Raw genomic sequence first — 27955 nt, 5'->3', positions numbered from 1 at the left:
CCCTGCGACAGTGCGGCACTGCCTCAGTACTGCCCCTCCGGCAGTGCAGCACCTCCTCAGTACTGCTCCTCCGACAGTGCAGCACTCCCTCAGTACTGCCCCTCCGACAGTGCAGCGCTCCCTCAGTACTGCCCCTCCGACAGTGCAGCGCTCCCTCTGTACTGCCCCTCCGACAGTGCAGCGCTCCCTCTGTACTGCCCCTCCGACAGTGCAGCACTCCCTCAGTACTGCCCCTCCGGCAGTGCAGCACCTGCTCAGTACTGCCCCTCGTGCAGTGCAGCGCTCCCTCACTACTGCTCCTCCGGCAGTGCAGTGCTCCCTCGGTGCTGCCCCTCCGGCAGTGCAGCCCTCCCTCGGTACTACCGCTCCAACATTACGGGGCTCCCTCAGTACTGCCCCTCCGTCGGTGCAGCGCTCCCTCAGTACTGCCCCTCAGACAGTGTGGCGCTCCCTCAGTACTGACCCACCGACAGTGCAGCGCTCCCTCAGTATTGCCTTCCGACAGTGCAGCGCGCCATCCGTACTGCCCTTTCGACAGTGCAGCGCTCCCTCAGTACTGCCCCTCCGACAGTGCGGCACTGCCTTAGTACTGCCCCTCCGACAGTGCGGCACTGCCTCAGTACTGCCCCTCCGATCGTGCAGCGCTCCCTCAGTACTGCCCCTCCGACAGTGCGGCACTGCCTTAGTACTGCCCCTCCGACAGTGCGGCACTGCCTCAGTACTGCCCCTCCGATCGTGCAGCGCTCCCTCAGTACTGCCCCTCCGGCAGTGCAGCACCTCCTCAGTGCTACCCCTCCGGCAGTGCAGCGCTCCCTCAGTACTGCCGCTCCGACAGTACATTGCTCCCTCAGTACTGCCCCTCCGACATGCAGCACTCCCTCAGTACTGCCCCTCCGACAGTGCGGCACTGCCTTAGTACTGCCCCTCCGACAGTGCGGCACTGCCTCAGTACTGCCCTCCGATAGTGCAGCACTCCCTCAGTACTGTCGCTCCGACAGTGCAACGGAGAGTACTGCCCCTCCGACAGTGCAGCGCTCCCTCAGTCCTGCCACTCCGACAGTGCAGCGCTCCCTCAGTATTGCCCCTCCGACAGTGCAGCGCTCCCTCAGTACTGCCCCTCCGACAGTGCGTCACTGCCTCAGTACTGCCCCTCCGACAGTGCGGCACTGCCTCAGTACTGCCCCTCCGATAGTGCGGCGCTCCCTCAGTACTGCCCCTCCGGCAGTGCAGCACCTCCTCAGTGCTACCCCTCCGGCAGTGCAGCGCAGCGCTCCCTCAGTACTGCCACTCCGACAGTACGTTGCTCCCTCAGTACTGCCACTCCGACAGTGCAGCACTCCCTCTACTGCTACTCCGACAGTGCGGCGCTCCCTCAGCACTCTCCCTCCGACAGTGCAGTGCTCCCTCAGTGCAGCGGTCCCTCAGTACTGCCCCTCCGGCAGTGCAGCACCTCCTCAGTACTGCTCCTCCGACAGTGCAGCGCTCCCTCAGTACTGCCCCTCCGACAGTGCGGCACTGCCTTAGTACTGCCCCTCCGACAGTGCGGCACTGCCTCAGTACTGCCCCTCCGATCGTGCAGCGCTCCCTCAGTACTGCCCCTCCGGCAGTGCAGCACTGCCTCAGTACTGCCTCTCTGACAGTAAGGTGCTCCCTCAGTACTGTCGCTCCGACAGTGCAGCGGAGAGTACTGCCCCTCCGACAGTGCAGCGCTCCCTCAGTACTGACCCAGCGACAGTGCAGCGCTCCCTCAGTACTGCACCTCCGACAGTGCAGCGCTCCCTCAGTACTGCCCTCCGACAGTGCAGCGCTCCCTCAGTACTACCCCTCCCACAGTGCGGCGCTCCTTCAGTATTCCCCCATCGATGGTGCGACGCTCCCTCAGTACTGCCCCTCCGACATTACGGGGCCCCCTCAGTACTGCCCCTCTGACGGTGCAGCGCTCTCAGTGCTGCCCCTCCGACAGTGCGGCGCTGCCTCAGTACTCTCCCTCCGACAGTGCAGCGGTCCCTCTTTACTGCTCCTCCGACAGTGCAGTGCTCCCTTAGTACTGACGCTACCACAGTGCGGCGCTCCCTCAGTACTGCCCCTCCGGCAGTGCAGCACTCCCTCAGTACTGCCACTCCGACAGTGAGGCGCTCCCTCAGTACTGTCGCTCCGACAGTGCAGCGGAGAGTACTGCCCCTCTGACAGTGCAGCGCTCCCTCAGTACTGACCCAGCGACAGTGCAGCGCTCCCTCAGTACTGCCCCTCTGACAGTGCAGCGCTACCTCAGTACTGACCCAGCGACAGTGCAGCGCTCCCTCAGTACTGCCCCTCCGACAGTGCAGTGCTCCCTCAGTACTGACCCTCCCACAGTGCAGCGCTCCCTCTACTGCCCCTCCGGCAGTGCAGCACCTCCTCAGTACTGCTCCTCCGACAGTGCGGCGCTCCTTCAGTACTGCCCCTCCGACGGTGCGGCGCTCCCTCAGTACTGCCCCTCCGACAGTGCAGCACTCCCTCAGTACTGCCCCTCCGACAGTGCAGCGCTCCCTCAGTACTGCCCCTCCGATAGTGCAGCGCTCCCTCAGTACTGCCCCTCCGACAGTGCAGCACCTCCTCAGTACTGCCCCTCCGACAGTGCAGCGCTCCCTCAGTACTGACCCAGCGACAGTGCAGCGCTCCCTCAGTACTGCCCCTCCGACAGTGCAGCGCTCCCTCAGTACTGACCCAGCGACAGTGCAGCGCTCCCTCAGTACTGCACCTCCGACAGTGCAGCGCTCCCTCAGTACTGCCCTCCAACAGTGCAGCGCTCCCTCAGTACTACCCCTCCCACAGTGCGGTGCTCCTTCAGTATTCCCCCTTCGATGGTGCGGCGCTCTCTCAGTACTGCCCCTCCGACATTACGGGGCCCCCTCAGTACTGCCCCTCTGACGGTGCAGCGCTCTCAGTACTGGTCCTCCAACAGTGTGGCGCTCCCTCAGTACTGCCCCTCCGACAGTGCTGCGCTCCCTCAGTGCTGCCCCTCCGACAGTGCGGCGCTGCCTCAGTACTGCCCCTCCGACAGTGCAGCGCTCCCTCAGTACTGCCCTGACGACAGTGCAGCGATCCCTCTTTACTGCTCCTCTGACAGTGCAGTGCTCCCTTAGTACTGACCCTACCACAGTGCGGCGCTCCCTCAGTACTGCCCCTCCGGCAGTGCAGCACTCCCTCAGTACTGCCACTCCGACAGTGCGGCGCTCCCTCAGTACTGCCCCTCCGGCAGTGCAGCGCAGCCTCAGTACTGCCACTCCGACAGTACGTTGCTCCCTCAGTACTGCCACTCCGACAGTGCAGCACTCCCTCTACTGCTACTCCGACAGTGTGGCGCTCCCTCAGCACTCTCCCTCCGACAGTGCAGTGCTCCCTCAGTGCAGCGGTCCCTCAGTACTGCCCCTCCGGCAGTGCAGCACCTCCTCAGTACTGCTCCTCCGACAGTGCAGCGCTCCCTCAGTACTGCCCCTCCGACAGTGCGGCACTGCCTTAGTACTGCCCCTCCGACAGTGCGGCACTGCCTCAGTACTGCCCCTCCGATCGTGCAGCGCTCCCTCAGTACTGCCCCTCCGACAGTGCAGCGCTCCCTCAGTACTGCCCCGACGACAGTGCAGCGATCCCTCTTTACTGCTCCTCTGACAGTGCAGTGCTCCCTTAGTACTGACCCTACCACAGTGCGGCGCTCCCTCAGTACTGCCCCTCTGGCAGTGCAGCACTCCCTCAGTACTGCCACTCCGACAGTGCGGCGCTCCCTCAGTACTGTCGCTCCGACAGTGCAGCGGAGAGTACTGCCCCTCTGACAGTGCAGCGCTCCCTCAGTACTGACCCAGCGACAGTGCAGCGCTCCCTCAGTACTACCCCTCCGACAGTGCAGTGCTCCCTCAGTACTGCCCCTCCGATAGTGCAGCGCTCCCTCAGTACTGCCCCTCCGACAGTGCAGCACCTCCTCAGTACTGCCCCTCCGACAGTGCAGCGCTCCCTCAGTACTGACCCAGCGACAGTGTAGCGCTCCCTCAGTACTGCCCTCCAACAGTGCAGCGCTCCCTCAGTGCTGCCCCTCCGACAGTGCGGCGCTGCCTCGGTACTGCCCCTCCGTCGGTGCAGCGCTCCCTCAGTACTGACCCAGCGACAGTGTAGCGCTCCCTCAGTACTGCCCTCCAACAGTGCAGCGCTCCCTCAGTGCTGCCCCTCCGACAGTGCGGCGCTGCCTCAGTACTGCCCCTCCGTCGGTGCAGCGCTCCCTCAGTACTGCCCCTCAGACAGTGTGGCGCTCCCTCAGTACTGACCCACCGACAGTGCAGCGCTCCCTCAGTATTGCCTTCCGACAGTGCAGCGCGCCATCCGTACTGCCCTTTCGACAGTGCAGCGCTCCCTCAGTACTGCCCCTCCGACAGTGCGGCACTGCCTTAGTACTGCATCTCCGACAGTGCGGCACTGCCTCAGTACTGCCCCTCCGATCGTGCAGCGCTCCCTCAGTACTGCCCCTCCGACAGTGCGGCACTGCCTTAGTACTGCCCCTCCGACAGTGCGGCACTGCCTCAGTACTGCCCCTCCGATCGTGCAGCGCTCCCTCAGTACTGCCCCTCCGGCAGTGCAGCACCTCCTCAGTGCTACCCCTCCGACAATGCAGCGCTCCCTCAGTACTGCCCCGACGACAGTGCAGCGATCCCTCTTTACTGCTCCTCTGACAGTGCAGTGCTCCCTTAGTACTGACCCTACCACAGTGCGGCGCTCCCTCAGTACTGCCCCTCCGACAGTGCAGTGCTCCCTCAGTACTGACCCTCCGGCAGTGCAGCACCTCCTCAGTACTGCTCCTCCGACCGTGCGGCGCTCCTTCAGTACTGCCCCTCCAACAGTGTAGCGCTCCCTCAGTACTGCCCCTCCGACAGTGCGGCATTGCCTCAGTACTGCCCCTCCGGCAGTGCAGCACCTCCTCAGTACTGCTCCTCCGACAGTGCAGCACTCCCTCAGTACTGCCCCTCCGACAGTGCAGCGCTCCCTCAGTACTGCCCCTCCGACAGTGCAGCGCTCCCTCTGTACTGCCCCTCCGACAGTGCAGCGCTCCCTCTGTACTGCCCCTCCGACAGTGCAGCACTCCCTCAGTACTGCCCCTCCGGCAGTGCAGCACCTGCTCAGTACTGCCCCTCGTGCAGTGCAGCGCTCCCTCACTACTGCCCCTCCGGCAGTGCAGTGCTCCCTCGGTGCTGCCCCTCCGGCAGTGCAGCCCTCCCTCGGTACTACCGCTCCGACATTACGGGGCTCCCTCAGTACTGCTCCTCCGACAGTGCTGCGCTCCCTCAGTGCTGCCCCTCCGACAGTGCGGCGCTGCCTCAGTACTGCCCCTCCGTCGGTGCAGCGCTCCCTCAGTACTGCCCCTCAGACAGTGTGGCGCTCCCTCAGTACTGACCCACCGACAGTGCAGCGCTCCCTCAGTATTGCCTTCCGACAGTGCAGCGCGCCATCCGTACTGCCCTTTCGACAGTGCAGCGCTCCCTCAGTACTGCCCCTCCGACAGTGCAGCGCTCCCTCAGTACTGCCCCTCCGACAGTGCGTCACTGCCTTAGTACTGCCCCTCCGATAGTGCAGCGCTCCCTCAGTACTGCCCCTCCGGCAGTGCAGCACTGCCTCAGTACTGCCCCTCCGACAGTGCGGCACTGCCTCAGTACTGCCCCTCCGATAGTGCGGCGCTCCCTCAGTACTGCCCCTCCGGCAGTGCAGCACCTCCTCAGTGCTACCCCTCCGGCAGTGCAGCGCAGCGCTCCCTCAGTACTGCCACTCCGACAGTACGTTGCTCCCTCAGTACTGCCACTCCGACAGTGCAGCACTCCCTCTACTGCTACTCCGACAGTGCGGCGCTCCCTCAGCACTCTCCCTCCGACAGTGCAGTGCTCCCTCAGTGCAGCGGTCCCTCAGTACTGCCCCTCCGGCAGTGCAGCACCTCCTCAGTACTGCTCCTCCGACAGTGCAGCGCTCCCTCAGTACTGCCCCTCCGACAGTGCGGCACTGCCTCAGTACTGCCCCTCCGATCGTGCAGCGCTCCCTCAGTACTGCCCCTCCGACAGTGCAGCGCTCCCTCAGTACTGCCCCTCCGACAGTGCGGCACTGCCTCAGTACTGCCCCTCCGATCGTGCAGCGCTCCCTCAGTACTGCCCCTCCGGCAGTGCAGCACTGCCTCAGTACTGACCCAGCGACAGTGCAGCGCTCCCTCAGTACTGCACCTCCGACAGTGCAGCGCTCCCTCAGTACTGCCCTCCGACAGTGCAGCGCTCCCTCAGTACTACCCCTCCCACAGTGCGGCGCTCCTTCAGTATTCCCCCATCGATGGTGCGGCGCTCCCTCAGTACTGCCCCTCCGACATTACGGGGCCCCCTCAGTACTGCCCCTCTGACGGTGCAGCGCTCTCAGTGCTGCGCCTCCGACAGTGCGGCGCTGCCTCAGTACTCTCCCTCCGACAGTGCAGCGGTCCCTCTTTACTGCTCCTCCGACAGTGCAGTGCTCCCTTAGTACTGACGCTACCACAGTGCGGCGCTCCCTCAGTACTGCCCCTCCGGCAGTGCAGCACTCCCTCAGTACTGCCCCTCCGACAGTGCGGCGCTCCCTCAGTACTGTCGCTCTGACAGTGCAGCGGAGAGTACTGCCCCTCTGACAGTGCAGCGCTCCCTCAGTACTGACCCAGCGACAGTGCAGCGCTCCCTCAGTACTGCCCCTCCGACAGTGCGGCGCTCCCTCAGTACTGACCCAGCGACAGTGCAGCGCTCCCTCAGTACTACCCCTCCGACAGTGCAGCGCTCCCTCAGTACTGACCCAGCGACAGTGCAGCGCTCCCTCAGTACTGCCCCTCCGACAGTGCAGTGCTCCCTCAGTACTGCCCCTCCGACAGTGCAGTGCTCCCTCAGTACTGACCCTCCCACAGTGCAGCGCTCCCTCTACTGCCCCTCCGGCAGTGCAGCACCTCCTCAGTACTGCTCCTCCGACAGTGCGGCGCTCCTTCAGTACTGCCCCTCCGACGGTGCGGCGCTCCCTCAGTACTGCCCCTCCGACAGTGCAGCGCTCCCTCAGTACTGCCCCTCCGATAGTGCAGCGCTCCCTCAGTACTGCCCCTCCGACAGTGCAGCACCTCCTCAGTACTGCCCCTCCGACAGTGCAGCGCTCCCTCAGTACTGACCCAGCGACAGTGCAGCGCTCCCTCAGTACTGCCCCTCCGACAGTGCAGCGCTCCCTCAGTACTGACCCAGCGACAGTGCAGCGCTCCCTCAGTACTGCACCTCCGACAGTGTAGCGCTCCCTCAGTACTGCCCTCCAACAGTGCAGCGCTCCCTCAGTACTACCCCTCCCACAGTGCGGTGCTCCTTCAGTATTCCCCCTTCGATGGTGCGGCGCTCTCTCAGTACTGCCCCTCCGACATTACGGGGCCCCCTCAGTACTGCCCCTCTGACGGTGCAGCGCTCTCAGTACTGCTCCTCCAACAGTGTGGCGCTCCCTCAGTACTGCCCCTCCGACAGTGCTGCGCTCCCTCAGTGCTGCCCCTCCGACAGTGCGGCGCTGCCTCAGTACTGCCCCTCCGACAGTGCAGCGCTCCCTCAGTACTGCCCCGACGACAGTGCAGCGATCCCTCTTCACTGCTCCTCTGACAGTGCAGTGCTCCCTTAGTACTGACCCTACCACAGTGCGGCGCTCCCTCAGTACTGCCCCTCCGGCAGTGCAGCACTCCCTCAGTACTGCCACTCCGACAGTGCGGCGCTCCCTCAGTACTGTCGCTCCGACAGTGCAGCGGAGAGTACTGCCCCTCTGACAGTGCAGCGCTCCCTCAGTACTGACCCAGCGACAGTGCAGCGCTCCCTCAGTACTACCCCTCCGACAGTGCAGTGCTCCCTCAGTACTGCCCCTCCGATAGTGCAGCGCTCCCTCAGTACTGCCCCTCCGACAGTGCAGCACCTCCTCAGTACTGCCCCTCCGACAGTGCAGCGCTCCCTCAGTACTGACCCAGCGACAGTGCAGCGCTCCCTCAGTACTGCCCCTCCGACAGTGCAGCGCTCCCTCAGTACTGACCCAGCGACAGTGCAGCGCTCCCTCAGTACTGCACCTCCGACAGTGTAGCGCTCCCTCAGTACTGCCCTCCAACAGTGCAGCGCTCCCTCAGTACTACCCCTCCCACAGTGCGGTGCTCCTTCAGTATTCCCCCTTCGATGGTGCGGCGCTCTCTCAGTACTGCCCCTCCGACATTACGGGGCCCCCTCAGTACTGCCCCTCTGACGGTGCAGCGCTCTCAGTACTGCTCCTCCAACAGTGTGGCGCTCCCTCAGTACTGCCCCTCCGACAGTGCTGCGCTCCCTCAGTGCTGCCCCTCCGACAGTGCGGCGCTGCCTCAGTACTGCCCCTCCGACAGTGCAGCGCTCCCTCAGTACTGCCCCGACGACAGTGCAGCGATCCCTCTTTACTGCTCCTCTGACAGTGCAGTGCTCCCTTAGTACTGACCCTACCACAGTGCGGCGCTCCCTCAGTACTGCCCCTCCGGCAGTGCAGCACTCCCTCAGTACTGCCACTCCGACAGTGCGGCGCTCCCTCAGTACTGTCGCTCCGACAGTGCAGCGGAGAGTACTGCCCCTCTGACAGTGCAGCGCTCCCTCAGTACTGACCCAGCGACAGTGCAGCGCTCCCTCAGTACTACCCCTCCGACAGTGCAGTGCTCCCTCAGTACTGCCCCTCCGATAGTGCAGCGCTCCCTCAGTACTGCCCCTCCGACAGTGCAGCACCTCCTCAGTACTGCCCCTCCGACAGTGCAGCGCTCCCTCAGTACTGACCCAGCGACAGTGTAGCGCTCCCTCAGTACTGCCCTCCAACAGTGCAGCGCTCCCTCAGTGCTGCCCCTCCGACAGTGCGGCGCTGCCTCGGTACTGCCCCTCCGTCGGTGCAGCGCTCCCTCAGTACTGACCCAGCGACAGTGTAGCGCTCCCTCAGTACTGCCCTCCAACAGTGCAGCGCTCCCTCAGTGCTGCCCCTCCGACAGTGCGGCGCTGCCTCAGTACTGCCCCTCCGTCGGTGCAGCGCTCCCTCAGTACTGCCCCTCAGACAGTGTGGCGCTCCCTCAGTACTGACCCACCGACAGTGCAGCGCTCCCTCAGTATTGCCTTCCGACAGTGCAGCGCGCCATCCGTACTGCCCTTTCGACAGTGCAGCGCTCCCTCAGTGCTGCCCCTCCGACAGTGCGGCACTGCCTTAGTACTGCATCTCCGACAGTGCGGCACTGCCTCAGTACTGCCCCTCCGATCGTGCAGCGCTCCCTCAGTACTGCCCCTCCGACAGTGCGGCACTGCCTTAGTACTGCCCCTCCGACAGTGCGGCACTGCCTCAGTACTGCCCCTCCGATCGTGCAGCGCTCCCTCAGTACTGCCCCTCCGGCAGTGCAGCACCTCCTCAGTGCTACCCCTCCGACAATGCAGCGCTCCCTCAGTACTGCCCCGACGACAGTGCAGCGATCCCTCTTTACTGCTCCTCTGACAGTGCAGTGCTCCCTTAGTACTGACCCTACCACAGTGCGGCGCTCCCTCAGTACTGCCCCTCCGACAGTGCAGTGCTCCCTCAGTACTGACCCTCCGGCAGTGCAGCACCTCCTCAGTACTGCTCCTCCGACCGTGCGGCGCTCCTTCAGTACTGCCCCTCCAACAGTGTAGCGCTCCCTCAGTACTGCCCCTCCGACAGTGCGGCATTGCCTCAGTACTGCCCTCCGATAGTGCAGCACTCCCTCAGTACTGTCGCTCCGACAGTGCAACGGAGAGTACTGCCCCTCCGACAGTGCAGCGCTCCCTCAGTCCTGCCACTCCGACAGTGCAGCGCTCCCTCAGTATTGCCCCTCCGACAGTGCAGCGCTCCCTCAGTACTGCCCCTCCGACAGTGCGTCACTGCCTCAGTACTGCCCCTCCGACAGTGCGGCACTGCCTCAGTACTGCCCCTCCGATAGTGCGGCGCTCCCTCAGTACTGCCCCTCCGGCAGTGCAGCACCTCCTCAGTGCTACCCCTCCGGCAGTGCAGCGCAGCGCTCCCTCAGTACTGCCACTCCGACAGTACGTTGCTCCCTCAGTACTGCCACTCCGACAGTGCAGCACTCCCTCTACTGCTACTCCGACAGTGCGGCGCTCCCTCAGCACTCTCCCTCCGACAGTGCAGTGCTCCCTCAGTGCAGCGGTCCCTCAGTACTGCCCCTCCGGCAGTGCAGCACCTCCTCAGTACTGCTCCTCCGACAGTGCAGCGCTCCCTCAGTACTGCCCCTCCGACAGTGCGGCACTGCCTTAGTACTGCCCCTCCGACAGTGCGGCACTGCCTCAGTACTGCCCCTCCGATCGTGCAGCGCTCCCTCAGTACTGCCCCTCCGGCAGTGCAGCACTGCCTCAGTACTGCCTCTCTGACAGTAAGGTGCTCCCTCAGTACTGTCGCTCCGACAGTGCAGCGGAGAGTACTGCCCCTCCGACAGTGCAGCGCTCCCTCAGTACTGACCCAGCGACAGTGCAGCGCTCCCTCAGTACTGCACCTCCGACAGTGCAGCGCTCCCTCAGTACTGCCCTCCGACAGTGCAGCGCTCCCTCAGTACTACCCCTCCCACAGTGCGGCGCTCCTTCAGTATTCCCCCATCGATGGTGCGACGCTCCCTCAGTACTGCCCCTCCGACATTACGGGGCCCCCTCAGTACTGCCCCTCTGACGGTGCAGCGCTCTCAGTGCTGCCCCTCCGACAGTGCGGCGCTGCCTCAGTACTCTCCCTCCGACAGTGCAGCGGTCCCTCTTTACTGCTCCTCCGACAGTGCAGTGCTCCCTTAGTACTGACGCTACCACAGTGCGGCGCTCCCTCAGTACTGCCCCTCCGGCAGTGCAGCACTCCCTCAGTACTGCCACTCCGACAGTGAGGCGCTCCCTCAGTACTGTCGCTCCGACAGTGCAGCGGAGAGTACTGCCCCTCTGACAGTGCAGCGCTCCCTCAGTACTGACCCAGCGACAGTGCAGCGCTCCCTCAGTACTGCCCCTCTGACAGTGCAGCGCTACCTCAGTACTGACCCAGCGACAGTGCAGCGCTCCCTCAGTACTGCCCCTCCGACAGTGCAGTGCTCCCTCAGTACTGACCCTCCCACAGTGCAGCGCTCCCTCTACTGCCCCTCCGGCAGTGCAGCACCTCCTCAGTACTGCTCCTCCGACAGTGCGGCGCTCCTTCAGTACTGCCCCTCCGACGGTGCGGCGCTCCCTCAGTACTGCCCCTCCGACAGTGCAGCACTCCCTCAGTACTGCCCCTCCGACAGTGCAGCGCTCCCTCAGTACTGCCCCTCCGATAGTGCAGCGCTCCCTCAGTACTGCCCCTCCGACAGTGCAGCACCTCCTCAGTACTGCCCCTCCGACAGTGCAGCGCTCCCTCAGTACTGACCCAGCGACAGTGCAGCGCTCCCTCAGTACTGCCCCTCCGACAGTGCAGCGCTCCCTCAGTACTGACCCAGCGACAGTGCAGCGCTCCCTCAGTACTGCACCTCCGACAGTGCAGCGCTCCCTCAGTACTGCCCTCCAACAGTGCAGCGCTCCCTCAGTACTACCCCTCCCACAGTGCGGTGCTCCTTCAGTATTCCCCCTTCGATGGTGCGGCGCTCTCTCAGTACTGCCCCTCCGACATTACGGGGCCCCCTCAGTACTGCCCCTCTGACGGTGCAGCGCTCTCAGTACTGGTCCTCCAACAGTGTGGCGCTCCCTCAGTACTGCCCCTCCGACAGTGCTGCGCTCCCTCAGTGCTGCCCCTCCGACAGTGCGGCGCTGCCTCAGTACTGCCCCTCCGACAGTGCAGCGCTCCCTCAGTACTGCCCTGACGACAGTGCAGCGATCCCTCTTTACTGCTCCTCTGACAGTGCAGTGCTCCCTTAGTACTGACCCTACCACAGTGCGGCGCTCCCTCAGTACTGCCCCTCCGGCAGTGCAGCACTCCCTCAGTACTGCCACTCCGACAGTGCGGCGCTCCCTCAGTACTGCCCCTCCGGCAGTGCAGCGCAGCCTCAGTACTGCCACTCCGACAGTACGTTGCTCCCTCAGTACTGCCACTCCGACAGTGCAGCACTCCCTCTACTGCTACTCCGACAGTGTGGCGCTCCCTCAGCACTCTCCCTCCGACAGTGCAGTGCTCCCTCAGTGCAGCGGTCCCTCAGTACTGCCCCTCCGGCAGTGCAGCACCTCCTCAGTACTGCTCCTCCGACAGTGCAGCGCTCCCTCAGTACTGCCCCTCCGACAGTGCGGCACTGCCTTAGTACTGCCCCTCCGACAGTGCGGCACTGCCTCAGTACTGCCCCTCCGATCGTGCAGCGCTCCCTCAGTACTGCCCCTCCGACAGTGCAGCGCTCCCTCAGTACTGCCCCGACGACAGTGCAGCGATCCCTCTTTACTGCTCCTCTGACAGTGCAGTGCTCCCTTAGTACTGACCCTACCACAGTGCGGCGCTCCCTCAGTACTGCCCCTCTGGCAGTGCAGCACTCCCTCAGTACTGCCACTCCGACAGTGCGGCGCTCCCTCAGTACTGTCGCTCCGACAGTGCAGCGGAGAGTACTGCCCCTCTGACAGTGCAGCGCTCCCTCAGTACTGACCCAGCGACAGTGCAGCGCTCCCTCAGTACTACCCCTCCGACAGTGCAGTGCTCCCTCAGTACTGCCCCTCCGATAGTGCAGCGCTCCCTCAGTACTGCCCCTCCGACAGTGCAGCACCTCCTCAGTACTGCCCCTCCGACAGTGCAGCGCTCCCTCAGTACTGACCCAGCGACAGTGTAGCGCTCCCTCAGTACTGCCCTCCAACAGTGCAGCGCTCCCTCAGTGCTGCCCCTCCGACAGTGCGGCGCTGCCTCGGTACTGCCCCTCCGTCGGTGCAGCGCTCCCTCAGTACTGACCCAGCGACAGTGTAGCGCTCCCTCAGTACTGCCCTCCAACAGTGCAGCGCTCCCTCAGTGCTGCCCCTCCGACAGTGCGGCGCTGCCTCAGTACTGCCCCTCCGTCGGTGCAGCGCTCCCTCAGTACTGCCCCTCAGACAGTGTGGCGCTCCCTCAGTACTGACCCACCGACAGTGCAGCGCTCCCTCAGTATTGCCTTCCGACAGTGCAGCGCGCCATCCGTACTGCCCTTTCGACAGTGCAGCGCTCCCTCAGTACTGCCCCTCCGACAGTGCGGCACTGCCTTAGTACTGCATCTCCGACAGTGCGGCACTGCCTCAGTACTGCCCCTCCGATCGTGCAGCGCTCCCTCAGTACTGCCCCTCCGACAGTGCGGCACTGCCTTAGTACTGCCCCTCCGACAGTGCGGCACTGCCTCAGTACTGCCCCTCCGATCGTGCAGCGCTCCCTCAGTACTGCCCCTCCGGCAGTGCAGCACCTCCTCAGTGCTACCCCTCCGACAATGCAGCGCTCCCTCAGTACTGCCCCGACGACAGTGCAGCGATCCCTCTTTACTGCTCCTCTGACAGTGCAGTGCTCCCTTAGTACTGACCCTACCACAGTGCGGCGCTCCCTCAGTACTGCCCCTCCGACAGTGCAGTGCTCCCTCAGTACTGACCCTCCGGCAGTGCAGCACCTCCTCAGTACTGCTCCTCCGACCGTGCGGCGCTCCTTCAGTACTGCCCCTCCAACAGTGTAGCGCTCCCTCAGTACTGCCCCTCCGACAGTGCGGCATTGCCTCAGTACTGCCCCTCCGGCAGTGCAGCACCTCCTCAGTACTGCTCCTCCGACAGTGCAGCACTCCCTCAGTACTGCCCCTCCGACAGTGCAGCGCTCCCTCAGTACTGCCCCTCCGACAGTGCAGCGCTCCCTCTGTACTGCCCCTCCGACAGTGCAGCGCTCCCTCTGTACTGCCCCTCCGACAGTGCAGCACTCCCTCAGTACTGCCCCTCCGGCAGTGCAGCACCTGCTCAGTACTGCCCCTCGTGCAGTGCAGCGCTCCCTCACTACTGCCCCTCCGGCAGTGCAGTGCTCCCTCGGTGCTGCCCCTCCGGCAGTGCAGCCCTCCCTCGGTACTACCGCTCCGACATTACGGGGCTCCCTCAGTACTGCTCCTCCGACAGTGCTGCGCTCCCTCAGTGCTGCCCCTCCGACAGTGCGGCGCTGCCTCAGTACTGCCCCTCCGTCGGTGCAGCGCTCCCTCAGTACTGCCCCTCAGACAGTGTGGCGCTCCCTCAGTACTGACCCACCGACAGTGCAGCGCTCCCTCAGTATTGCCTTCCGACAGTGCAGCGCGCCATCCGTACTGCCCTTTCGACAGTGCAGCGCTCCCTCAGTACTGCTCCTCCGACAGTGCTGCGCTCCCTCAGTGCTGCCCCTCCGACAGTGCGGCGCTGCCTCAGTACTGCCCCTCCGTCGGTGCAGCGCTCCCTCAGTACTGCCCCTCCGGCAGTGCAGCACCTCCTCAGTGCTACCCCTCCGGCAGTGCAGCGCTCCCTCAGTACTGCCGCTCCGACAGTACATTGCTCCCTCAGTACTGCCCCTCCGACATGCAGCACTCCCTCAGTACTGCCCCTCCGACAGTGCGGCACTGCCTTAGTACTGCCCCTCCGACAGTGCGGCACTGCCTCAGTACTGCCCTCCGATAGTGCAGCACTCCCTCAGTACTGTCGCTCCGACAGTGCAGCGGAGAGTACTGCCCCTCCGACAGTGCAGCGCTCCCTCAGTATTGCCCCTCCGACAGTGCAGCGCTCCCTCAGTACTGCCCCTCCGACAGTGCGTCACTGCCTTAGTACTGCCCCTCCGATAGTGCAGCGCTCCCTCAGTACTGCCCCTCCGGCAGTGCAGCACTGCCTCAGTACTGCCCCTCCGACAGTGCGGCACTGCCTCAGTACTGCCCCTCCGATAGTGCGGCGCTCCCTCAGTACTGCCCCTCCGGCAGTGCAGCACCTCCTCAGTGCTACCCCTCCGGCAGTGCAGCGCAGCGCTCCCTCAGTACTGCCACTCCGACAGTACGTTGCTCCCTCAGTACTGCCACTCCGACAGTGCAGCACTCCCTCTACTGCTACTCCGACAGTGCGGCGCTCCCTCAGCACTCTCCCTCCGACAGTGCAGTGCTCCCTCAGTGCAGCGGTCCCTCAGTACTGCCCCTCCGGCAGTGCAGCACCTCCTCAGTACTGCTCCTCCGACAGTGCAGCGCTCCCTCAGTACTGCCCCTCCGACAGTGCGGCACTGCCTCAGTACTGCCCCTCCGATCGTGCAGCGCTCCCTCAGTACTGCCCCTCCGACAGTGCAGCGCTCCCTCAGTACTGCCCCTCCGACAGTGCGGCACTGCCTCAGTACTGCCCCTCCGATCGTGCAGCGCTCCCTCAGTACTGCCCCTCCGGCAGTGCAGCACTGCCTCAGTACTGACCCAGCGACAGTGCAGCGCTCCCTCAGTACTGCACCTCCGACAGTGCAGCGCTCCCTCAGTACTGCCCTCCGACAGTGCAGCGCTCCCTCAGTACTACCCCTCCCACAGTGCGGCGCTCCTTCAGTATTCCCCCATCGATGGTGCGGCGCTCCCTCAGTACTGCCCCTCCGACATTACGGGGCCCCCTCAGTACTGCCCCTCTGACGGTGCAGCGCTCTCAGTGCTGCGCCTCCGACAGTGCGGCGCTGCCTCAGTACTCTCCCTCCGACAGTGCAGCGGTCCCTCTTTACTGCTCCTCCGACAGTGCAGTGCTCCCTTAGTACTGACGCTACCACAGTGCGGCGCTCCCTCAGTACTGCCCCTCCGGCAGTGCAGCACTCCCTCAGTACTGCCCCTCCGACAGTGCGGCGCTCCCTCAGTACTGTCGCTCTGACAGTGCAGCGGAGAGTACTGCCCCTCTGACAGTGCAGCGCTCCCTCAGTACTGACCCAGCGACAGTGCAGCGCTCCCTCAGTACTGCCCCTCCGACAGTGCGGCGCTCCCTCAGTACTGACCCAGCGACAGTGCAGCGCTCCCTCAGTACTACCCCTCCGACAGTGCAGCGCTCCCTCAGTACTGACCCAGCGACAGTGCAGCGCTCCCTCAGTACTGCCCCTCCGACAGTGCAGTGCTCCCTCAGTACTGCCCCTCCGACAGTGCAGTGCTCCCTCAGTACTGACCCTCCCACAGTGCAGCGCTCCCTCTACTGCCCCTCCGGCAGTGCAGCACCTCCTCAGTACTGCTCCTCCGACAGTGCGGCGCTCCTTCAGTACTGCCCCTCCGACGGTGCGGCGCTCCCTCAGTACTGCCCCTCCGACAGTGCAGCGCTCCCTCAGTACTGCCCCTCCGATAGTGCAGCGCTCCCTCAGTACTGCCCCTCCGACAGTGCAGCACCTCCTCAGTACTGCCCCTCCGACAGTGCAGCGCTCCCTCAGTACTGACCCAGCGACAGTGCAGCGCTCCCTCAGTACTGCCCCTCCGACAGTGCAGCGCTCCCTCAGTACTGACCCAGCGACAGTGCAGCGCTCCCTCAGTACTGCACCTCCGACAGTGTAGCGCTCCCTCAGTACTGCCCTCCAACAGTGCAGCGCTCCCTCAGTACTACCCCTCCCACAGTGCGGTGCTCCTTCAGTATTCCCCCTTCGATGGTGCGGCGCTCTCTCAGTACTGCCCCTCCGACATTACGGGGCCCCCTCAGTACTGCCCCTCTGACGGTGCAGCGCTCTCAGTACTGCTCCTCCAACAGTGTGGCGCTCCCTCAGTACTGCCCCTCCGACAGTGCTGCGCTCCCTCAGTGCTGCCCCTCCGACAGTGCGGCGCTGCCTCAGTACTGCCCCTCCGACAGTGCAGCGCTCCCTCAGTACTGCCCCGACGACAGTGCAGCGATCCCTCTTCACTGCTCCTCTGACAGTGCAGTGCTCCCTTAGTACTGACCCTACCACAGTGCGGCGCTCCCTCAGTACTGCCCCTCCGGCAGTGCAGCACTCCCTCAGTACTGCCACTCCGACAGTGCGGCGCTCCCTCAGTACTGTCGCTCCGACAGTGCAGCGGAGAGTACTGCCCCTCTGACAGTGCAGCGCTCCCTCAGTACTGACCCAGCGACAGTGCAGCGCTCCCTCAGTACTACCCCTCCGACAGTGCAGTGCTCCCTCAGTACTGCCCCTCCGATAGTGCAGCGCTCCCTCAGTACTGCCCCTCCGACAGTGCAGCACCTCCTCAGTACTGCCCCTCCGACAGTGCAGCGCTCCCTCAGTACTGACCCAGCGACAGTGCAGCGCTCCCTCAGTACTGCCCCTCCGACAGTGCAGCGCTCCCTCAGTACTGACCCAGCGACAGTGCAGCGCTCCCTCAGTACTGCACCTCCGACAGTGTAGCGCTCCCTCAGTACTGCCCTCCAACAGTGCAGCGCTCCCTCAGTACTACCCCTCCCACAGTGCGGTGCTCCTTCAGTATTCCCCCTTCGATGGTGCGGCGCTCTCTCAGTACTGCCCCTCCGACATTACGGGGCCCCCTCAGTACTGCCCCTCTGACGGTGCAGCGCTCTCAGTACTGCTCCTCCAACAGTGTGGCGCTCCCTCAGTACTGCCCCTCCGACAGTGCTGCGCTCCCTCAGTGCTGCCCCTCCGACAGTGCGGCGCTGCCTCAGTTCTGCCCCTCCGACAGTGCAGCGCTCCCTCAGTACTGCCCCGACGACAGTGCAGCGATCCCTCTTTACTGCTCCTCTGACAGTGCAGTGCTCCCTTAGTACTGACCCTACCACAGTGCGGCGCTCCCTCAGTACTGCCCCTCCGGCAGTGCAGCACTCCCTCAGTACTGCCACTCCGACAGTGCGGCGCTCCCTCAGTACTGTCGCTCCGACAGTGCAGCGGAGAGTACTGCCCCTCTGACAGTGCAGCGCTCCCTCAGTACTGACCCAGCGACAGTGCAGCGCTCCCTCAGTACTACCCCTCCGACAGTGCAGTGCTCCCTCAGTACTGCCCCTCCGATAGTGCAGCGCTCCCTCAGTACTGCCCCTCCGACAGTGCAGCACCTCCTCAGTACTGCCCCTCCGACAGTGCAGCGCTCCCTCAGTACTGACCCAGCGACAGTGTAGCGCTCCCTCAGTACTGCCCTCCAACAGTGCAGCGCTCCCTCAGTGCTGCCCCTCCGACAGTGCGGCGCTGCCTCGGTACTGCCCCTCCGTCGGTGCAGCGCTCCCTCAGTACTGACCCAGCGACAGTGTAGCGCTCCCTCAGTACTGCCCTCCAACAGTGCAGCGCTCCCTCAGTGCTGCCCCTCCGACAGTGCGGCGCTGCCTCAGTACTGCCCCTCCGTCGGTGCAGCGCTCCCTCAGTACTGCCCCTCAGACAGTGTGGCGCTCCCTCAGTACTGACCCACCGACAGTGCAGCGCTCCCTCAGTATTGCCTTCCGACAGTGCAGCGCGCCATCCGTACTGCCCTTTCGACAGTGCAGCGCTCCCTCAGTACTGCCCCTCCGACAGTGCGGCACTGCCTTAGTACTGCATCTCCGACAGTGCGGCACTGCCTCAGTACTGCCCCTCCGATCGTGCAGCGCTCCCTCAGTACTGCCCCTCCGACAGTGCGGCACTGCCTTAGTACTGCCCCTCCGACAGTGCGGCACTGCCTCAGTACTGCCCCTCCGATCGTGCAGCGCTCCCTCAGTACTGCCCCTCCGGCAGTGCAGCACCTCCTCAGTGCTACCCCTCCGACAATGCAGCGCTCCCTCAGTACTGCCCCGACGACAGTGCAGCGATCCCTCTTTACTGCTCCTCTGACAGTGCAGTGCTCCCTTAGTACTGACCCTACCACAGTGCGGCGCTCCCTCAGTACTGCCCCTCCGACAGTGCAGTGCTCCCTCAGTACTGACCCTCCGGCAGTGCAGCACCTCCTCAGTACTGCTCCTCCGACCGTGCGGCGCTCCTTCAGTACTGCCCCTCCAACAGTGTAGCGCTCCCTCAGTACTGCCCCTCCGACAGTGCGGCATTGCCTCAGTACTGCCCCTCCGGCAGTGCAGCACCTCCTCAGTACTGCTCCTCCGACAGTGCAGCACTCCCTCAGTACTGCCCCTCCGACAGTGCAGCGCTCCCTCAGTACTGCCCCTCCGACAGTGCAGCGCTCCCTCTGTACTGCCCCTCCGACAGTGCAGCGCTCCCTCTGTACTGCCCCTCCGACAGTGCAGCACTCCCTCAGTACTGCCCCTCCGGCAGTGCAGCACCTGCTCAGTACTGCCCCTCGTGCAGTGCAGCGCTCCCTCACTACTGCCCCTCCGGCAGTGCAGTGCTCCCTCGGTGCTGCCCCTCCGGCAGTGCAGCCCTCCCTCGGTACTACCGCTCCGACATTACGGGGCTCCCTCAGTACTGCTCCTCCGACAGTGCGGCGCTGCCTCAGTACTGCCCCTCCGTCGGTGCAGCGCTCCCTCAGTACTGCCCCTCAGACAGTGTGGCGCTCCCTCAGTACTGACCCACCGACAGTGCAGCGCTCCCTCAGTATTGCCTTCCGACAGTGCAGCGCGCCATCCGTACTGCCCTTTCGACAGTGCAGCGCTCCCTCAGTACTGCCCCTCCGACAGTGCGGCACTGCCTTAGTACTGCCCCTCCGACAGTGCGGCACTGCCTCAGTACTGCCCCTCCGATCGTGCAGCGCTCCCTCAGTACTGCCCCTCCGACAGTGCGGCACTGCCTTAGTACTGCCCCTCCGACAGTGCGGCACTGCCTCAGTACTGCCCCTCCGATCGTGCAGCGCTCCCTCAGTACTGCCCCTCCGGCAGTGCAGCACCTCCTCAGTGCTACCCCTCCGGCAGTGCAGCGCTCCCTCAGTACTGCCGCTCCGACAGTACATTGCTCCCTCAGTACTGCCCCTCCGACATGCAGCACTCCCTCAGTACTGCCCCTCCGACAGTGCGGCACTGCCTTAGTACTGCCCCTCCGACAGTGCGGCACTGCCTCAGTACTGCCCTCCGATAGTGCAGCACTCCCTCAGTACTGTCGCTCCGACAGTGCAGCGGAGAGTACTGCCCCTCCGACAGTGCAGCGCTCCCTCAGTATTGCCCCTCCGACAGTGCAGCGCTCCCTCAGTACTGCCCCTCCGACAGTGCGTCACTGCCTTAGTACTGCCCCTCCGATAGTGCAGCGCTCCCTCAGTACTGCCCCTCCGGCAGTGCAGCACTGCCTCAGTACTGCCCCTCCGACAGTGCGGCACTGCCTCAGTACTGCCCCTCCGATAGTGCGGCGCTCCCTCAGTACTGCCCCTCCGGCAGTGCAGCACCTCCTCAGTGCTACCCCTCCGGCAGTGCAGCGCAGCGCTCCCTCAGTACTGCCACTCCGACAGTACGTTGCTCCCTCAGTACTGCCACTCCGACAGTGCAGCACTCCCTCTACTGCTACTCCGACAGTGCGGCGCTCCCTCAGCACTCTCCCTCCGACAGTGCAGTGCTCCCTCAGTGCAGCGGTCCCTCAGTACTGCCCCTCCGGCAGTGCAGCACCTCCTCAGTACTGCTCCTCCGACAGTGCAGCGCTCCCTCAGTACTGCCCCTCCGACAGTGCGGCACTGCCTCAGTACTGCCCCTCCGATCGTGCAGCGCTCCCTCAGTACTGCCCCTCCGACAGTGCAGCGCTCCCTCAGTACTGCCCCTCCGACAGTGCGGCACTGCCTCAGTACTGCCCCTCCGATCGTGCAGCGCTCCCTCAGTACTGCCCCTCCGGCAGTGCAGCACTGCCTCAGTACTGCCTCTCTGACAGTAAGGTGCTCCCTCAGTACTGTCGCTCCGACAGTGCAGCGGAGAGTACTGCCCCTCCGACAGTGCAGCGCACCCTCAGTACTGACCCAGCGACAGTGCAGCGCTCCCTCAGTACTGCACCTCCGACAGTGCAGCGCTCCCTCAGTACTGCCCTCCGACAGTGCAGCGCTCCCTCAGTACTACCCCTCCCACAGTGCGGCGCTCCTTCAGTATTCCCCCATCGATGGTGCGGCGCTCCCTCAGTACTGCCCCTCCGACATTACGGGGCCCCCTCAGTACTGCCCCTCTGACGGTGCAGCGCTCTCAGTGCTGCGCCTCCGACAGTGCGGCGCTGCCTCAGTACTCTCCCTCCGACAGTGCAGCGGTCCCTCTTTACTGCTCCTCCGACAGTGCAGTGCTCCCTTAGTACTGACGCTACCACAGTGCGGCGCTCCCTCAGTACTGCCCCTCCGGCAGTGCAGCACTCCCTCAGTACTGCCCCTCCGACAGTGCGGCGCTCCCTCAGTACTGTCGCTCTGACAGTGCAGCGGAGAGTACTGCCCCTCTGACAGTGCAGCGCTCCCTCAGTACTGACCCAGCGACAGTGCAGCGCTCCCTCAGTACTGCCCCTCCGACAGTGCGGCGCTCCCTCAGTACTGACCCAGCGACAGTGCAGCGCTCCCTCAGTACTACCCCTCCGACAGTGCAGCGCTCCCTCAGTACTGACCCAGCGACAGTGCAGCGCTCCCTCAGTACTGCCCCTCCGACAGTGCAGTGCTCCCTCAGTACTGCCCCTCCGACAGTGCAGTGCTCCCTCAGTACTGACCCTCCCACAGTGCAGCGCTCCCTCTACTGCCCCTCCGGCAGTGCAGCACCTCCTCAGTACTGCTCCTCCGACAGTGCGGCGCTCCTTCAGTACTGCCCCTCCGACGGTGCGGCGCTCCCTCAGTACTGCCCCTCCGACAGTGCAGCGCTCCCTCAGTACTGCCCCTCCGATAGTGCAGCGCTCCCTCAGTACTGCCCCTCCGACAGTGCAGCGCTCCCTCAGTACTGACCCAGCGACAGTGCAGCGCTCCCTCAGTACTGCACCTCCGACAGTGTAGCGCTCCCTCAGTACTGCCCTCCAACAGTGCAGCGCTCCCTCAGTACTACCCCTCCCACAGTGCGGTGCTCCTTCAGTATTCCCCCTTCGATGGTGCGGCGCTCTCTCAGTACTGCCCCTCCGACATTACGGGGCCCCCTCAGTACTGCCCCTCTGACGGTGCAGCGCTCTCAGTACTGCTCCTCCAACAGTGTGGCGCTCCCTCAGTACTGCCCCTCCGACAGTGCTGCGCTCCCTCAGTGCTGCCCCTCCGACAGTGCGGCGCTGCCTCAGTACTGCCCCTCCGACAGTGCAGCGCTCCCTCAGTACTGCCCCGACGACAGTGCAGCGATCCCTCTTCACTGCTCCTCTGACAGTGCAGTGCTCCCTTAGTACTGACCCTACCACAGTGCGGCGCTCCCTCAGTACTGCCCCTCCGGCAGTGCAGCACTCCCTCAGTACTGCCACTCCGACAGTGCGGCGCTCCCTCAGTACTGTCGCTCCGACAGTGCAGCGGAGAGTACTGCCCCTCTGACAGTGCAGCGCTCCCTCAGTACTGACCCAGCGACAGTGCAGCGCTCCCTCAGTACTACCCCTCCGACAGTGCAGTGCTCCCTCAGTACTGCCCCTCCGATAGTGCAGCGCTCCCTCAGTACTGCCCCTCCGACAGTGCAGCACCTCCTCAGTACTGCCCCTCCGACAGTGCAGCGCTCCCTCAGTACTGACCCAGCGACAGTGCAGCGCTCCCTCAGTACTGCCCCTCCGACAGTGCAGCGCTCCCTCAGTACTGACCCAGCGACAGTGCAGCGCTCCCTCAGTACTGCACCTCCGACAGTGTAGCGCTCCCTCAGTACTGCCCTCCAACAGTGCAGCGCTCCCTCAGTACTACCCCTCCCACAGTGCGGTGCTCCTTCAGTATTCCCCCTTCGATGGTGCGGCGCTCTCTCAGTACTGCCCCTCCGACATTACGGGGCCCCCTCAGTACTGCCCCTCTGACGGTGCAGCGCTCTCAGTACTGCTCCAACAGTGTGGCGCTCCCTCAGTACTGCCCCTCCGACAGTGCAGCACCTCCTCAGTACTGCCCCTCCGACAGTGCAGTGCTCCCTCACTACTGCCCCTCCGATAGTGCAGCGCTCCCTCAGTACTGCCCCTCCGACAGTGCAGCACCTCCTCAGTACTGCCCCTCCGACAGTGCAGCGCTCCCTCAGTACTGACCCAGCGACAGTGCAGCGCTCCCTCAGTACTGCCCCTCCGACAGTGCAGCGCTCCCTCAGTACTGACCCAGCGACAGTGCAGCGCTCCCTCAGTACTGCCCCTCCGACAGTGCAGCGCTCCCTCAGTACTGACCCAGCGACAGTGCAGCGCTCCCTCAGTACTGCACCTCCGACAGTGTAGCGCTCCCTCAGTACTGCCCTCCAACAGTGCAGCGCTCCCTCAGTACTACCCCTCCCACAGTGCGGTGCTCCTTCAGTATTCCCCCTTCGATGGTGCGGCGCTCTCTCAGTACTGCCCCTCCGACATTACGGGGCCCCCTCAGTACTGCCCCTCTGACGGTGCAGCGCTCTCAGTACTGCTCCTCCAACAGTGTGGCGCTCCCTCAGTACTGCCCCTCCGACAGTGCTGCGCTCCCTCAGTGCTGCCCCTCCGACAGTGCGGCGCTGCCTCAGTACTGCCCCTCCGACAGTGCAGCGCTCCCTCAGTACTGCCCCGACGACAGTGCAGCGATCCCTCTTTACTGCTCCTCTGACAGTGCAGTGCTCCCTTAGTACTGACCCTACCACAGTGCGGCGCTCCCTCAGTACTGCCCCTCCGGCAGTGCAGCACTCCCTCAGTACTGCCACTCCGACAGTGCGGCGCTCCCTCAGTACTGTCGCTCCGACAGTGCAGCGGAGAGTACTGCCCCTCTGACAGTGCAGCGCTCCCTCAGTACTGACCCTCCCACAGTGCAGCGCTCCCTCAGTACTGCCCCTCCGGCAGTGCAGCACCTCCTCAGTACTGCTCCTCCGACAGTGCAGCGCTCCTTCAGTACTGCCCCTCCGACGGTGCGGCGCTCCCTCAGTACTGCCCCTCCGACGGTGCGGCGCTCCCTCAGTACTGCCCCTCCGACAGTGCAGCACTCCCTCAGTACTGCCCCTCCGACAGTGCAGCGCTCCCTCAGTACTGCCCCTCCGACAGTGCGGCACTGCCTTAGTACTGCCCCTCCGACAGTGCGGCACTGCCTCAGTACTGCCCCTCCGATAGTGCAGCGCTCCCTCAGTACTGCCCCTCCGGCAGTGCAGCACTGCCTCTCCGACAGTACGGTGCTCCCTCAGTACTGCCACTCCGACAGTGCAGCACTCCCTCAGTACTGCCACTCCGACTGTGCGGCGCTCCCTCAGTACTGTCGCTCCGACAGTGCAGCGGAGAGTACTGCCCCTCCGACAGTGCAGCGCTCCCTCAGTACTGCACCTCCGACAGTGCAGCGCTCCCTCAGTCCTCCCCCTTCGATGGTGCGGTGCCCCCTCAGTACTGCCCCTCTGACGGTGCAGCGCTCTCAGTACTGCTCCTCCAACAGTGTGGCGCTCCCTCAGTACTGCCCCTCCGACAGTGCTGCGCTCCCTCGGTCCTGCCCCTCCGACAGTGCAGCGCTCCCTCAGTACTGCCCCTCCGACAGTGCAGCGCTCCCTCAGTACTCTCCCTCCGACAGTGCAGCGCTCCCTCAGTACTGCCCCTACGACAGTGCAGCGATCCCTCTTTACTGCTCCTCCGACAGTGCAGCGCTCCCTCAGTACTGCCCCTCCGACAGTGAGGCGCTGCCTCAGTACTGCCCCTCCGGCAGTGCAGCGATCCCTCTTTACTGCTCCTCCGACAGTGCGGCGCTCCCTCAGTACTGCCCCTCCGGCATTACGGCGCTCCCTCAGTACTGCCCCTCCAACATTTTAGGGCTCCCTCAGTACTGCCCCTCCGACAGTGCAGCGCTACCTCAGTACTGACCCAGCGACAGTGCAGCGCTCCCTCAGTAGTGCCCCTCCGATGGTGCAGCGCTCCCTCAGTACTGCCCCTCCGACATTACGGGGCCCCCTCAGTACTGCCCCTCTGACGGTGCAGCGCTCTCAGTACTGCCCCTCCGACAGTGCGGCACTGCCTCAGTACTGCCCCTCCGATAGCGCAGCGCTCCCTCAGTACTGCCACTCCGACAGTACGGCGCTCCCTCAGTACTGCCACTCCGACAGTGCAGCGCTCCCTCAGTACTGCCACTCCGACAGTGCAGCGCTCCCTCAGTACTGCCCCTCCGACAGTGCGGCACTGCCTTAGTACTGCCCCTCCGACAGTGCGGCACTGCCTCAGTACTGCCCCTCCGATAGTGCAGCGCTCCCTCAGTACTGCCCCTCCGATAGTGCAGCGCTCCCTCCGTACTGCCCCTCCAACAGTGCAGCGCTCCCTCCGTACTGCCCCTCCAACAGTGCAGCACTCCCTCAGTACTGACCCACCGACAGTGCAGCGCTCCGACAGTGCGGCGCTCCCTCAGTATTGCCTTCCCACAGTGCGGCGCTCCCTCAGTACTGCCTTCCCACAGTGCGGCGCTCCCTCAGTACTGCCCCTCCGACAGTGCAGCGCTCCCTCAGTACTGCCCCTCCGATAGTGCAGCGCTCCCTCAGTACTGACCCACCGACAGTGCAGCGCTCCCTCAGTATTGCCTTCCCACAGTGCGGCGCTCCCTCAGTACTGCCTTCCCACAGTGCGGCGCTCCCTCAGTACTGCCCCTCCGACAGTGCAGCGCTCCCTCAGTACTGCCACTCCGACAGTGCAGCGCTCCCTCAGTACTGCCACTCCGACAGTGCAGCGCTCCCTCAGTACTGCCCCTCCGACAGTGCGGCACTGCCTTAGTACTGCCTCTCCGACAGTGCGGCACTGCCTCAGTACTGCCCCTCCGATAGTGCAGCGCTCCCTCAGTACTGCCCCTCCGATAGTGCAGCGCTCCCTCCGTACTGCCACTCCGACAGTGCAGCGCTCCCTCAGTACTGCCACTCCGACAGTGCAGCGCTCCCTCAGTACTGCCCCTCCGACAGTGCGGCACTGCCTTAGTACTGCCTCTCCGACAGTGCGGCACTGCCTCAGTACTGCCCCTCCGATAGTGCAGCGCTCCCTCAGTACTGCCCCTCCGATAGTGCAGCGCTCCCTCCGTACTGCCCCTCCAACAGTGCAGCGCTCCCTCAGTACTGACCCACCGACAGTGCAGCGCTCCAACAGTGCGGCGCTCCCTCAGTATTGCCTTCCCACAGTGCGGCGCTCCATCAGTACTGCCCCTCCGACAGTGCAGCGCTCCCTCAGTACTGCCCCTCCGATAGTGCAGCGCTCCCTCAGTACTGACCCACCGACAGTGCAGCGCTCCGACAGTGCAGCGCTCCCTCAGTATTGCCTTCCCACAGTGCGGCGCTCCCTCAGTACTGCCTTCCCACAGTGCGGCGCTCCCTCAGTACTGCCCCTCCGACAGTGCAGCGCTCCCTCAGTACTGCACCTCCGACAGTGAAATTAGCAAACACTTGACGGAAAGGCTGGTAGAATTTTTTGAAATCTCTTCCACAAACAGCAGTTGATGCTGGGTCAATTGTTAGTTTTAAATCCAAGCTTTGGCACAAGAGAGTGCAGCGAAGATTCACCAGACTGATACCTGGGATGGCAGGAATGACGTATGAGAGGAGAGATTGGGTCGATTAGGCTTATATTCGCTGGAGTTTAGAAGAATGAGGGGATCTCATTGAAACTTATAAAATTCTAACAGGAATAGACAGACTAGATGCAGGAAGGATGTCCCTGATGGTCGGGGAGTCTAGAACCAGGGGTCACAGTCTAAGGATAAGGGGTAAGCCATTTAGGACTGAGATGAGGAGGAATTTCTTCACCCAGAGAGTGGTGAACCTGTGGAATTCTCTACCACAGAAGGCAGTTGAGGCCAATTCATTAAATATATTCAAGAAGGAGTTATATATATTTCTTAAGGCTAAAGGGACCAAGGGATATGGGGAGAAGGCAGTGACAGGGTACTGAGTTTGGATGATCAGCCATGATCTCATTAAATGGCGGAGCGGTTTCGAGGGACCGAATGGCCTACTCCTGCTCCTATCTTCTATGTTTCTGTTTACCAGAGGTACTAAGGGATATGGGCAAAGCCGGGTGGATGGAGTTCGGTCGCAGATCAGCCATGATCTCGTTGAATGGTGGGACAGGCTCGAGGGGCTCAATGGCCTCCTCCTGTTACTAACAGAGGAGGGCTTGGGTGGGTGCAGCGGGGTCAGTGAATGACCTTTCACCCTCTTGGGGGGGGTCAAATCTAGAGGAGTGGGGGAGGACGATGAAGGGAGGGGGTCAAGGGTGTGGGGTGATCCTGTGTCTCAGTTGCCAATCTTCGTTTCTGTCTCCCCACCCCCAGGATGACCTACGCCTGCCACCGCAAGTGTGTGCCCCCCCAGTACAAGGAGGCGGAGCTGTCGAAGGGCGAGTCGGTCTGCCTTGACCGCTGTGTAGCCAAGTACCTGGACATCCACGAGCGCATGGGCAAGAAGCTGACTGACCTCTCCCTGCAGGACGAGGAGCTGATGAAGAGAATGCAGCAAGGTGCAGTGACGCAGTGAGGTCACCGCGGGCACGGGAACCTCCAATCAATAAACTGCGGCTTTTGATATCATCTGGCTCTTGTCTTTTCTTTGGTTTGACTTTGGGGTCGAGAACAGGAGGTTCAGTCCACTGAAAGCAAAGTCTCTCTAGTACCCTAACTCTCCCATCGAAGATCATCCCTCCAGTACCCTAACTCTCCCATCGAAGATCATCCCTCCAGTACCCTAACTCTCCCATCGAAGATCATCCCTCCAGTACCCTAACTCTCCCATCGAAGATCATCCCTCTAGTACCCTAACTCTCCCATCGAAGATCAGCCATCTAGAACCCTAACTTTCCCATCGAAGATCATCCCTCTAGTACCCTAACTTTCCCATCGAAGACCATCCCTCTAGTACCCTAACTCTCCCATCGAAGACCATCCCTCTGGTACCATAACTCTCCCATCGAAGATCATCCCTCCAGTACCCTAACTCTCCCATCGAAGATCATCCCTCTAGTACCCTAACTCTCCCATCGAAGATCATCCCTCTAGTACCCTAACTCTCCCATCGAAGATCATTCCTCCAGTACCCTAACTCTCCCATCGCAGATCATTCCTCTAGTACCCTAACTCTCGCATCGAAGATCATCCCTCCAGTACCCTAACTCTCCCATCGAAGATCAT

The 27955-nt window shown here is 63.5% G+C and overlaps 1 protein-coding gene across 1 annotated transcript in view; it reads left to right on the top strand.

Moving 5' to 3' along the window:
- The window catches only part of timm10 (translocase of inner mitochondrial membrane 10 homolog (yeast)), a 62579-nt gene extending 35221 nt beyond the window's left edge, over positions 1 to 27358 (top strand). The window contains exon 2 of the mRNA XM_085975624.1: positions 27104 to 27358. Within this exon, the coding sequence (XP_085831750.1) occupies positions 27104 to 27305 (202 nt within the window). The 3' untranslated portion in view covers positions 27306 to 27358. The remainder of the gene's footprint in view (positions 1 to 27103) is intronic.
- The last annotated feature ends 597 nt before the right edge of the window (positions 27359 to 27955 follow it).

The sequence above is a fragment of the Somniosus microcephalus genome, unplaced genomic scaffold (assembly GCF_052327205.1).
Source record: "Somniosus microcephalus isolate GS21.2 unplaced genomic scaffold, FLI_Smic_1.0 unresolved_chr2, whole genome shotgun sequence".
Classification (NCBI taxonomy): Eukaryota; Metazoa; Chordata; class Chondrichthyes; order Squaliformes; family Somniosidae; genus Somniosus; species Somniosus microcephalus.
Note: the sequence above shows the minus strand (reverse complement) of the source record. Positions and strands in the feature narration are given on the sequence as shown.